Source organism: Notolepis coatsorum, assembly GCF_963971535.1.
Source record: "Notolepis coatsorum genome assembly, chromosome: 18".
Classification (NCBI taxonomy): domain Eukaryota; kingdom Metazoa; phylum Chordata; class Actinopteri; order Aulopiformes; family Paralepididae; genus Notolepis; species Notolepis coatsorum.
This window is the reverse complement of record NC_140182.1, coordinates 20184583-20197114: the sequence shown is the minus strand read 5'-3', so window position 1 is coordinate 20197114 and position 12532 is coordinate 20184583. Positions and strand designations below refer to the sequence as shown.

Here is a 12532-nt window from a genome sequence, read left to right as displayed (position 1 = left end):
ACATACCACAAAACACTGAAGGACATTCAGTGACAAGTACAAAGAGATTTTACCCATGTACCCCTTCCTTCGTTGCACCAGCCCGTCCATCACACTCATCATTATGAATGGGCCTGGAGCCCATCAGTGCTGCTGCACGTTGTCATTAACCGTACAACACACTCAACGCACTGTTCCCTGTTGCGTCGCAGCCTGTGGCCTATCTGCAGCTCATCCTCTGGTTTCGAAGCATAGTTCGATGAGCAATGAGAGAGTTTCTGTGTGCGGGGGGGGGGGCACTTCACCAAAAAACAATGGGTCTCATTCCCGAACGGATTTACGACAAGAAATGTGCTCTCAGGCAAATTTCTGACAATTTAAGACATATTAGGACTGGTAGTGAGATTCACCAAATTTCCCTGAGATCGGATTCGGCCGTGGCTGAGAGCAGAATTTAAGAGTGCTGAGGAGCACACTTATGATTGATTGACTGATTGAAAATTGTATTAACTTGACAGACTGTGTTCTCCATGTTCTTAATGGCTTTATTTGGGAGGAATTATAGTGATTCCTTCATGTCAACCCTACAGGCCTCCTTGGAATTAATTACTTAATCATAATTAAAATAAATATGACAATATTTGTACGATAAGAAATTACGCGGATGTCGGAAAAATAAATAATATGGATTCATCTGATCACAGGGCAGAGCTGGATTAACCATATCTTAACCATATCTCCGCTGCGCCACCCAGCCGCGCCTGTTTTCCCATTAATTGTTAATGGAGCATATCTCTCACTGACATCACAGGTTAGATTATTATGCTCAAACATGTGTGAGCTGTGTTTGTAGGGAATGGATTTGTTCAAAGCAAAACAGAAATGAGTGGGAGGAAGCGAGAGAGCGAGAGAGAGAGAGAGAGAGAGAGAGAGAGGGGGAGGGGGAGAGAGAGAGAGGGAGAGAGAGAGAACCAGAGAGCGAGAGAGGGACATCCTCATCACGACACTGCTGTGAACGCTGAGTCATGCAAGCAGAGAGGATGTGAGAGAGAAAAGAATTATTAAAAAAAGGGTTTCCATGGGGAAAATTAAATAAAAAGAGGAGAGGGAGGAAGTAAGCCAGGGAAAAGGAGGACAGGTAGAGAGAGCATGACTCTACAAGAGAGAGAGAGAGAGAGAGAGAGAGAGAGAGAGAGAGAGAGAGAGATAGGTGGTACCAAGCAAACAGGGGAGAGAGAGAGGGAGAGAGAGAGGGAGAGGGAGAGAGAGGGAGAGAGAGAGGGAGAGAGGGAGAGATTAAATGGCTTGGAGAATTTACACATGCATGCGAAGGGGCGGAGTGAAGTCGACTGACTGGACTGGAAGATGATTTGGAGGGAGGGGAGGGAGGGTAAAGCACAGGCACACACACACGGCAGATGCCAGATCCTCAGCAGGAGAGAGAGAGAGAGAGAGAGAGAGAGAGAGAGAGAGAGAGAGAGAGAGAAAGAGAGAGAGAGAGAGAGAGAGAGAGAGAGACAAAAGCCATAAGAAGGGAGTCTGGGGGGAGAGTAACAGCAAATAATTAAACTCCACGCCCCACTCTGAGGAGAGCTGTCTATCTCTCTCCTCTTCTAAGCATCCATTTACCAAGAAGGCAGCTGGAGGAAGGAGCATCTCACAGGATTTGCGCAGGCTCAGCACAAAGATTCTTCTACCCCGTCCGTCCCCGAGCCTCTGGAGGATCTGGTTAACAGCACTCTGTACAGCAACAAGGATATCAATCTGGGCGGTTGATAGAGAGAAGGGCTGCCGACAGGCTTGTCATCACCGCTGAAGCATTACGACGAGGGGATACGGTTGTTGTGGAGACACACTGTCGTCGTCGTCGTCATCCTTCCGGGGACACGTGCATATTATTGGATGTTCTTTACCTCAGCGACACGGGGAAGGGAAGGGATATTTACAACCCAGCGTTTTAAGGGAGACACATTTTGGATGCATGACAAACGGTGTCTGTGGGATCTATAGAATGTCACAGACCTGTCCCTTCTTAGATAGAGAGATAGATAGATAGATAGATAGATAGATAGATAGATAGATAGATAGATAGATAGATAGATAGATAGATAGATAGATAGAGAGAGAGAGAGAGAGAGAGAGAGAGAGAGAGAGAGAGAGAGAGAGAGAGAGAGAGAGAGAGATCTTTATTATATTATATCTTATCTAGTAGTGACGGCACCTTGGAATGGCATAAAGAAAACCGGCAGGCTCCGTTCTACCCTCCTCTACCTTGGATTCTACAAGTTGTCGGGAGGAATTTGAAGGGTTTTCCGTTCAGCGGTACCAGCTTCTTGGTCGCTGTTCAGTCCCAGGATGACCACCATGCAGAAGCTGCTGCTGCAGCTGCCGGTGAACGCGGTGAACCTGGTGAAGACGGTCCAGAACCAGGTCCAGGGCCAGGGCCAGGATGAGGACCAGGGCCAGAAGAGCCCGGTGTTGACGCCGGACAGCGGGCAACAGTGGTACAATGCCCTGCCCGATGAGCTACGCCACCTCCGCTCTGGAGGAGGAGGCGGAGGAGGATTCGGAGGTGGAGGAGGTGGAGGAACCCATGAGGAGCGGGCACCGTTGGAGGAAGGTGGCATTAGCAGTGCCCAAAGCCAGCCTATTCGGTAGGGCATTATAGGAAATGCGGACCAGCGTCAAGTCATACAGACGTGTGCGTGTGTGGCGTGGGAAACCATTGTTTTCTTCTTTATGTCGGTGGTGTTAGGGTAACAAACACAACCATTTATGGGCAAGGGCAACACCCTCAGCAAGAGGCAACAAAGTGAGCAACAGGTTCAAAAATCTATTTGAAGATATTCCTATGTGCAACAAAACTGATGCAACACTTTTTGTGGCAATAATAATAATAATAATAATAATGACTTGGATTTATATAGCGCTCTTCATGACACCCAGAGCGCTTCACAGAGTCCATTATTCGTTCATACACAGTCATACCGGTGGTGGTAAGCTACAATTGCAGCCAGAGCTGCCCCGAGGCAGACTCACGGAATAGACTGTGCAACACGATAGGGCAATGTGCGTGCCAACAGGAAATTGGGGGGGGGGGGATAAATATACAATAATTGATCTGGGAAAAGGCGGCTGGGTGGCGCAGCGGACATTGCGCTTGTCACCAACGCAAGAGACACCGGGTTCGACTCCGGCTGTCGGCGTTGCCTCCGGCTTGGGCCGGCCGTCATACTAACTCAATTGGCAGAGTTAGCGGGTGGGAAGTCGAAGGGTGGTAATCTGGACGTTGTAAACAGCGACTCCTACAGGTCGCTTGGGGCGCCTGCACAGCAGAGACAGGAAAATGGCGGGGGCAGTGTGAACCTCCTACACGTTACTCCTCGCCAAATGAGAGTCCGCGCTGGCAGGTGAAAAGATGCGACTGGCTGCCTGCACATGTATCGGAGGGGACATGTGACGGGCTTCTATCCTCCCTACAACCGGCCAGTGGGGGGCACATGCAAGCAACGTTCAAGACAGGGGACGGGAGAATTGGCACGGCTACATTGGGATGGGAGAAAAAATAGAAAAAGGAGGAAAAAATAATAATTATCTGGGGAAACAAGAGGTTGTCATGCAATAAGTACAAATGTGTTGAGACGTCCACTTGTCCAACATTGCCAAACAATGTTGCCCAACAAATTTGCCCAAGAGGTTGGCCAGTGCTTTGGATACAGTGCCCACCTGAGTTACCCAAAAAAGGTTGACCTGTATATCCTTGAGTTCTCAGGATGTGTGATTCAGATACTTGATCTGACCACCTACTCTATTCACCCATATTATTGTGATTGCACGTTCTTTTAAAGGGTTGGCAACTTGGCATAGCTTTTGTATCCAGCTTTCCAACCTTAAACACTGGCCCGTATAACCTGAAACATTTCAGTAGGAAAGTCGTGTTGAACTCTTTTGTCTTTGGTTCCTGGTAACCTGACCATCAGCGTATTCTGTCCTACCCCCAGTGGGTTAAATAATTCAACGCTGTTTGTGAATTCAGCGGTTGTTTGGCAGGACGTGATAAAGTCCAAAGAAATGGCACACCTGGTGCTGGTGTCTTTTTACCTCTGCGTGGAACTGTATCCTTGCTAGATGGTCATGTTTCATAAAGAGACAGGCCCACATTGGTGTTTTGAATTAGCTGGGTCTGTTATCTGTCACCAGGTGCTTGTCCCTTTCTGCACTTTCTGTTTTCACATTGGCATTTCAGTATCTCTCGCAAGATTTACTTAGCTAGCTAGCTTGTTAGCTTGAAGCTGTCGGTACCCAGTGGTTTCAATTACAAATGTGTATAAAGCTAGCAAGTTTCACGTTTATTAGAAAACTTCATGACATCACAAGATTAATCGAGATGTTTTCTTCACAAGTTACACTACAAAGTAAAAAAATAATAATAATAATCACAAATACCATAAAAAGAAATTATAAGTAAGTGTTGCAGTTTGTGTTTGGATGATCACTATAAGCATAGCCTCAATGGCCTTGGCAGAAAAGACTGCTGATGTATTTTTGTAGTTCTTGTAAGTGCAGGCTTTTTATAGCCAGTGTCAAAGTGCTTTTGATTTGGCGAGTTTGTTCTTTAGACCGTCAACAAATAAATGAAGTAGACATTTTACTCAAGGTGTGCGCAACACACACACACACACACATAGGTACACATGCACACGTGTTTATCTATACTTGTGAGGACCATCAATGGAAATATCGTATTAGCCACCAACTACAAGCTGCCCTGAGTATCCCAGCATTTTCTCTTTGTAAATCGGACATTTCGTGAGATACTAGGGGTGGGAATCACCAGTTTCATCATGATACGATACGATATAGATTCTTTGGACAACGATACGATATTTGCCGATATCACAAAGTCTCTCACGATACAATACGATACGATTAGATTCAGGTGCCTGCGATCGATATGAGATGATATCATATGCCCATTTAACACAATCAGTAACATTTAGATCAACAAAAAAAAGGTAATGAAAATATCATTTGACATTTGTATTTTTGAGCTCTTCCAGACATTTAAAGGAAAATCAATCTATTGTTTTTAATACAAATAGACCTCCTGTTCACTGTAAAGTGCCACGTTTTTATATATTGAGCTTTAAACTTTAAGCTAAATTTTTTGGAACTCAAAACTCACAACCTCCCTCTCCCAAACCGTTCCTACAACAATTTGTTGATGTTGCATGATCATGTATAGGCCTACATTTATTATGTATTATATTGTTTATGTTTAAATAACATTTAAACATCAAACTCCTCTGACCTCATCTGGTCTTTCCAAAGACGCGCGCACACACACACACAGAAAGGGAGAATGCTATGCTGTAACATCTACACACACGGAGCTACTGCTGTTGTTCTTGGGCGGATATGAGACTCGCCACAGGATTTTCAAAATAAGAGTATCGATATGAATCGATCTTATTACATCGCATCGATCCGATTCGATTGTTGATAATTACATCGATGTATCGATCTGGATCGATGTATCGTCCCACCCCTATGAGATACGTGAACACAAAGCGTGAAGCACCGTCTTGGTCCTGGTGAGCGGAGAGCCTGGGGGTGTTCTTTCCAGGGTCAGCAGGTTGGCAGGGAAAGAAATGATATTTCCGAGGTTCCAAACGTGAAGTCAGAAGTCAGTTATGATTAATCAAGTGCCCTATGCATCCTGCACTTGAAACCTTCCTGATGAGAACCCTAAGTCCTCCACTCCCCCAGAACCATGTGACCAATATAGATTCATTCTCTGGATGTGATCACGATTGCTTTTCTATTCAGTTGACTGTTTGAAAAGGATTTAATTTGAATTGGCCAGCTGATGATTCTTTTAGACACTAGATTACAGTTAGGGGGTTAAGCCAGGGGGTGCTGTTCCATTGTGGGTTCAATTGAGACATGATGTCTCATGTGTGATTTGGGGCTATACAAATAAATCTGACTTGACTTGAGATCTTAATTATATATATACACAATACCTATGCCTATTACACTCTTGAGACACGTATTTATAATTAAAGGATAACACTGGGGCAATTGTCAATAGCAATTTATTCTTACTGGCGACATTGCCTATGAAGTATAAATCATCCGATTTTCCATGCTCACGAAATGTGCTGCAACGAATAATTTAAAATAGTCTCTATTAACCTCAATCATTTTCTGCAGGATAATGTCACTTTGGGAATAAAATCAATACACATCTTAGTCATAATCCATCTCATTGTGCAGGTCAAGGCAACCAATCAATGAGCTGATAAAAAATAAAAAGTCCAAAGACGTCCTGGATAAGACAGCAAGCAAGGAATAGACAGTTGTAGCTGAGTGTTGGTATTGCATTGAGTGGGCATTGTATTGCATTCCCATAGGCAATGATAGCAATACAAAAAAAGGTTTGTTGGGTTGCCTAGTAGTTGCTACACCTCTAGTTAGTGAATTTGTAGTGAGCTGACTTTAACCCCTGACCAGCTGTTACCTGAAGGTTTGAGAAACAAGCTTGTGAGTGGGAGGATGCCGGTTTGAATCCAAGGGTGGGGGGGAGTGAATGAGTAATGTCCACCCTCAGCCTCCACAATTACCGCCGAAGTGCCCTTGGGCAAGAGAATTCCCAGTGTGTGAATGTCTGTAACTGTGTGATGCAAGGTGTTTATTAAAAAAAAAGAGCACCCATAAACAGCACATCTCCCCTGCTGGGTGAATAAAGATTTTTAAAAGATTTATAAACATAGTCATGGTCTACTTACCCGGAGAGACTCATCTAACATGTTTGCGTGTCTCATGCCGTGCTGTGGCCAACGGACGTCAAATAATACTCACACAGAGGCACTGCAGGGAGACAGGGAACACGCCTCGCTTCATTTTATTGCATTCCTGGTTGCCTTGGAAACTAGCCGGGGTTAAACGAGCTGTTGTATTGTGATAACCCACTGCTCCTTTTTAATCCCCCCTCAAATGACAGAGAGGTCTTGTCTCCAAATTAGTTATCGATTCATTATCTTCAGATTAGCTGTTCTATGTTCCTCTTTAGAATAGTTTATACTCTTTATCTGACTTTATGTATATATTATGTACACCATCTGTCCACAGTCTATATATATTGCATATCTACTACATGCATGTGTACATTTCATGTTACTCAATCACCCTCCTACTTGTAGATTAGATCAGTCATATACTGTACTCTAAATATCTCTCTATATACTTTTGTGCTTTTACCTCCTATTTACCATTTTTCATACCATATTTCTTGTCCTCATCATCGCTGTGTGGTGCACCAACGGCCCTCAAGCATAATAAAGGTTTTATGATGATGATAATAGCAATGCTGATGAACGCAGCACTTTGCACCCGTAGGCAGCCACGATGCAACCAAGAAGATATTCATACCCAGTTCCAAAGAAATACTGCTCTTGATCACAGTTTAATTTGCACTGAAAGGTTAGAAACACGATGACGGTGATGATTTCTTCTAACCATGTGCTTCTCATGTTCGTCTCCTCCTCCTCTTCCTTGTTTCCCCTGTGATGTTTCACTGAGGAACCAAGGATCAGACGTGTGGAGGAGACGTGAGGAAGCATCTATAAACCATTGGAATGGACCCTGAGTCATCCAGTGATGGAGGGTTGTGCCAAACTGCCCCATTTCACGTTTATTTCCCTGTATTTTTTTTATTTTTTTTTATTTAACCTTTATTTAACCACGTATACGGTTCAATGATTCAAAATGTCAGCTGTCAGACTCAAGGAATATGATGTTGGGGTGGCTGGGTGGCGCAGCGGACATTGCGCTCGTCACCAACGCAAGAGACACCGGGTTCGAATCTGGCTGTCGGCCAGCCGTCATACTAACTCAATTGGCAGAGTTAGCGGGTGGAAGTCGATGGGTGGTAATCTGGACGTTGTGGACAGCGACTCCTACAGGTCGGTTGGGGGATGCCTGCACAGCAGAGACAGGAAATGGCGGGGGTAGTGTGAGCCTCCCACACGTTACACCTCGCCAATGAGAGTCCGCGCTGGCAGGTGAAAAGATGTGACAGGCTGCCTCCTCGTGTATCGGAGGGGACACGTGATGCAAGGCTTCTATCCTCCCTACAACCGGCCAGTGGGGGGCATATGCGAGCAACATTCAAGACAGGGGAGGGGAGAATTGGCACAGCGAAAATTGGGATGGGAAAAAAAGAGAAAAAGTGGATCAAAAAAGAAAAAAAAAGGGAATATGATGTTGGACTACTTTACCACAATAAAGTGGCTTCACTAACTACCATGTCTGTTTAGACATTTACCCAAGGTATCTATATTATCAAGGTGTCTATATTACCAAGGAGTGTACGTTACCAAGGCGTCTACATCACCAAGTGTTTGTCCGTTAACACTTATAACAGTTATATTCTTGAATTCTGTCATTCTGTAGCATAGTCTATGTGTAGCTTACCGTCAGTGTTTAAAATGTTTTCTTGAAGTTGTAAGCTACTGTAATTCTCTCAAAAAGCAGAAAGCTGTATAGATTTAAAATATCCTCGATACTATCTTCCTCTGCCATATTCCAGTCATAGTCTACTTACTTTACAATTCCAAATGCATCAGACATAAAAAACTAACAGCCAAGCACCCCCGGCCCTTAACCAGCTATACAGTATTACAACTGGACTGGGCCATTAACTCCACAACAGTTTCAACTGCAAATCGAGAAAGAGTGAAATCTGTGATTAACAACTTTTAAAACACAATTCTCACACAGACAGCCTGATTCAATCCGTGTGTTGACATCATCCTCCGCTTTTACTCATGTTCTTCATGAACTCCACTATGCAAGGAACGTCCAGATGTAATGTATGTGTACCACTGGTCTTAGTTTGACCCACTCAATAAGAGTTCAGAAAAGACGTTGTGTTTCCTAGGCTGCACTGCTCCAGGTTCCCTCTCCCCTCATAAAACTCGCGCACCGTCTCAAAAACGTCATCAATGCGCGCACATGTTAACTTTTCCGTGCATGCATGGACATCATCGATGCCATGGTTATTAATGGCTATTACTTCATTTTAGTTCGTTTTGTAAGTACACAATATAGTTTCAATACTTTTTCGTGGGGGAAGGGGCTCCTGTAGCCAAACTGATCACAGCTTATCACAAACGACATTGTTTTTTAAGCGTAGGAATGGATTTGTTTTCACGTGGCGTGTTGTCTCCTGAGTGTGTCTGTCCTCAGGTAGATGGGAGGCTCATGGTGTTGACAGGGGAATGGGCTCTGGCTGTCGGGTCACATCAGAGTGGGCGCATCTTCCTCATGTGAAACTCATGTGAAAGCCAGTCCGTTCCCATCGCGTCTCACATGGATTAACACGGTTTAATAGGTTGCTTTCAGCCAGAGATTACGGCATGGCTGTCCTCGACTAACTGTATTATAATTTATTTACTCCTTGGGTTGGGATACCCATTTGTTTACAAGTGTTCCTTTAAACCAACAATTTATTTTCATTGACCATCGTCGGACTGTGATTTGAATAATGTTACTATCATCGTCATCATCAGAATCATCATCAATTGGCTATTGACTATAGGACATGGTCACATAGTTCAAATAGTCAAATAGTCGCACCAAGACTTTGTTAGACGATTAGTTGATTTGTATGCTTTCCTTCCATGCTGTATTAGTTATTTCCTGAAAAAGTATAAGCACATCTCTGGTAAGCACTAGATATAAAGACATCCTTCTGCATTATTGATTGAGTGGAAACTAAAATTGTACAGATTAGTCGACAAAATCAACTAATTAATTGAACCCTTGCACTGAAGAACCAAGTCCATTTTGACATTCCTTGGACAGAACCCTAACCTGACCCACCAGATGGTCTGATACACAGAACCCTAACCTGACCCACCAGATGGTCAACCCTAACCTGACCCACCAGATGGTCTGATACACAGAACCCTAACCTGACCCACCAGATGGTCTGATACACAGAACCCTAACCTGACCCACCAGATGGTCTGATACACAGAACCCTAACCTGACCCACCAGATGGTCTGATACACAGAACCCTACCTGACCCACCAGATGGTCTGATACACAGAACCCTACCTGACCCACCAGATGGTCTGATACACAGAAGCTGCCAGTAGTTATTCTATCTATCTAGCTGCCGATATACCGATATTGTCCAACTCTTCATTTCCGATACCGATATCAACCGATACCGATATATGCAGGGTTCCCCCCCCCCCAAAAAACGGAATAATTTCAGGTAATTAACATTACATATCTCTTGTTGTGGAATAAACACAACATTATGCATACTTTTAACAATAAATAAAATCAGAATTTGTTCTTACTTGCTTGCCTGGGTAAATAAAGGTTAAATAAATGTAAAAAAATATATATAATAATAATATATATATATTTTTTTTAACCGAACATTTCCGATATCACATTTTAATGCCAACATCGGCGATAATATCGGTAGGCCGATAATATCGGACATCCCTAGTCTGAACCTCTCTGGTTCGGCCACAAGTGCATAACTTGAAGCCTGACTAGATGGATTCTTGCGTGATCTTATGATCTTGTGAAGTATCAGTACTAGTAATAATAAGCGTTTGCTCCCCCCCTCAGACACGACGACTTGAAGGAGATGCTGGACAGCAACAAGGACTCCCTGAAGCTGGAGGCGATGAAGAGGATTGTAGCTGTGAGTTTAAGCTGCTCTCATAATGTACTTTATATGCAGATTTGATGTATTCCTTCTTCCCAGGGGCCTGTTTTTTCAGGTTCTTTCTTCTGGCATGACTCAGCTTTCACAGCAGCACTGTGATGTCTCTCTCTCTCTCTCTCTCTCTCTCTCTCTCTCTCTCTCTCTCTCTCTCTCTCTCTCTCTCTCTCTGTCTCTCTCTCTCTCTCTCTCACTTTATCTATCGATCTGATAATGCTGTTTCTGTTTCTTGGTATCAATTTGAGTGTTTGTCCTAGGGCTGTTGTAACTAATTGCACTGGAATTTGAAGAAAAATATCGAACCAAGCTGCCAGTCTAATGTAAATAAATACTGTATTGTGAAAGCCGGACTGGGGAGTTCCCAGACGAGGGTCTCGGAAGCCGGAGCGGGAGGGCAGAGGGCAGAGGGCAGAGGGCTGTGAACGGAGTCAGAGGCAGCAGAACAGTGATACTGACAGAAATAAGAAAGAGAAAGAGTCACGACTAACTGTATATCAGAGTCTAAGATCTGAGCAGAGTGGTGAAGTCTGTCTAATTGATGGGGAAATGATCAGCTGGTAGCCTGACTCACGCACACCGGACTCCACTCCTGTAATCAGAGAGGGAGAGGGAGAGAGAGAGAGAGAGAGAGAGAGAGAGAGAGAGAGAGAGAGAGAGAGAGAGAGAGAGAGAGAGAGAGAGAGAGAGAGAGAGAGAGAGAGAGAGAGAGAGGAGATGAAGGGTACTGCATTCTAGATAGAAGTGGAAGGTGTGACAGAAAGGGGCTACAATATATATCACTCCAAATTTCACTCCCATGATGAATATGGGTCCTAATATACTAACCTACACTGTAGCACTCAACACCTTGATGAACATTGTTACTCAGCTGATAAAGTTGTACCCTTCCTGCTGTCTTGTTGTACAAAACGTGTAAGTCGCTTTGGATAAAAGCGTCAGCTAAATGTAAATGTGAATGAATATAAGACAACTATGCTGTTTTATATACAAGCTCAATACAGTATTTGATGGTCCAGTCCAGTGTGGCTGTTGTTAGCTAAGAGATCTGAATCCCTTTTGCTTCATATCATTCCTCCTCGCAGCCTCGGTAAGAAGATTGTGTGCCGTAGCGGCCTTTTGCGCAGTGTTGAGAGTGCAGACCGTATGATTTAATAACACGGTGACTAATCACTATATGACTCTCAATGGATCAAACACTCTTGTTTTCTGCCCAGAGTGCAAATGTGAGCCCAGTTTTACTCATACTGTAGCAGAAGCACATTTTTCCATGTGCATTCAAAACCCAGTATAGATGGTCGTTTCATCCATGACGGATGCTATTGTTGGAAAATATATGCCGTGGCTGAATTCCAAAAGAAACCTTTAATTGTTTGTTTACTGTAAACATCATACAGTATTACATAATCCTGTATTTAGTCAAAGTCAAAGTGTATTTGTCACATACACATTAGGGTGTAAAAAGTACCCAGAAATTATACTTAAGTGAAAGTATGGGTACCGTCTCAAAATCTTACTCAAGTAAAAGTCAGAGTATCTGGCTAAAAACACACTTGAGTAAAGGTCAAAAAGTTTCTACTTTTAAATGTACTTAAGTACTAAAAATTAAAAGTCGAAACTTTTATTTGGACTGTCTATTCTTCTGATAGCAGGTGTTTAATCAAAGATCCCTGCTTTCTAGTCTTGCACAAGGACCAATCAGCATGGGTATGGGCGGGTTAATTTTCCATTGATGGGGATTTGATTGGCTGTTTTTAAATAATGTGCGGCTGCGGGATTAATAACGTTAACGTTAGTTTGGC

At 43.6% G+C, this 12532-nt stretch overlaps 1 protein-coding gene across 1 annotated transcript in view; it reads left to right on the top strand.

Moving 5' to 3' along the window:
- Window positions 1-2334: 2334 nt before the first annotated feature.
- The window catches only part of ap3b2 (adaptor related protein complex 3 subunit beta 2), a gene marked incomplete at both ends in the record, with an annotated part of 50970 nt that continues 40772 nt past the window's right edge, over window positions 2335-12532 (top strand). Inside the window, 2 exon segments of the mRNA XM_084334963.1 lie at window positions 2335-2633; window positions 10637-10712. Coding sequence (XP_084191089.1) covers window positions 2335-2633; window positions 10637-10712 — 375 coding nt within the window.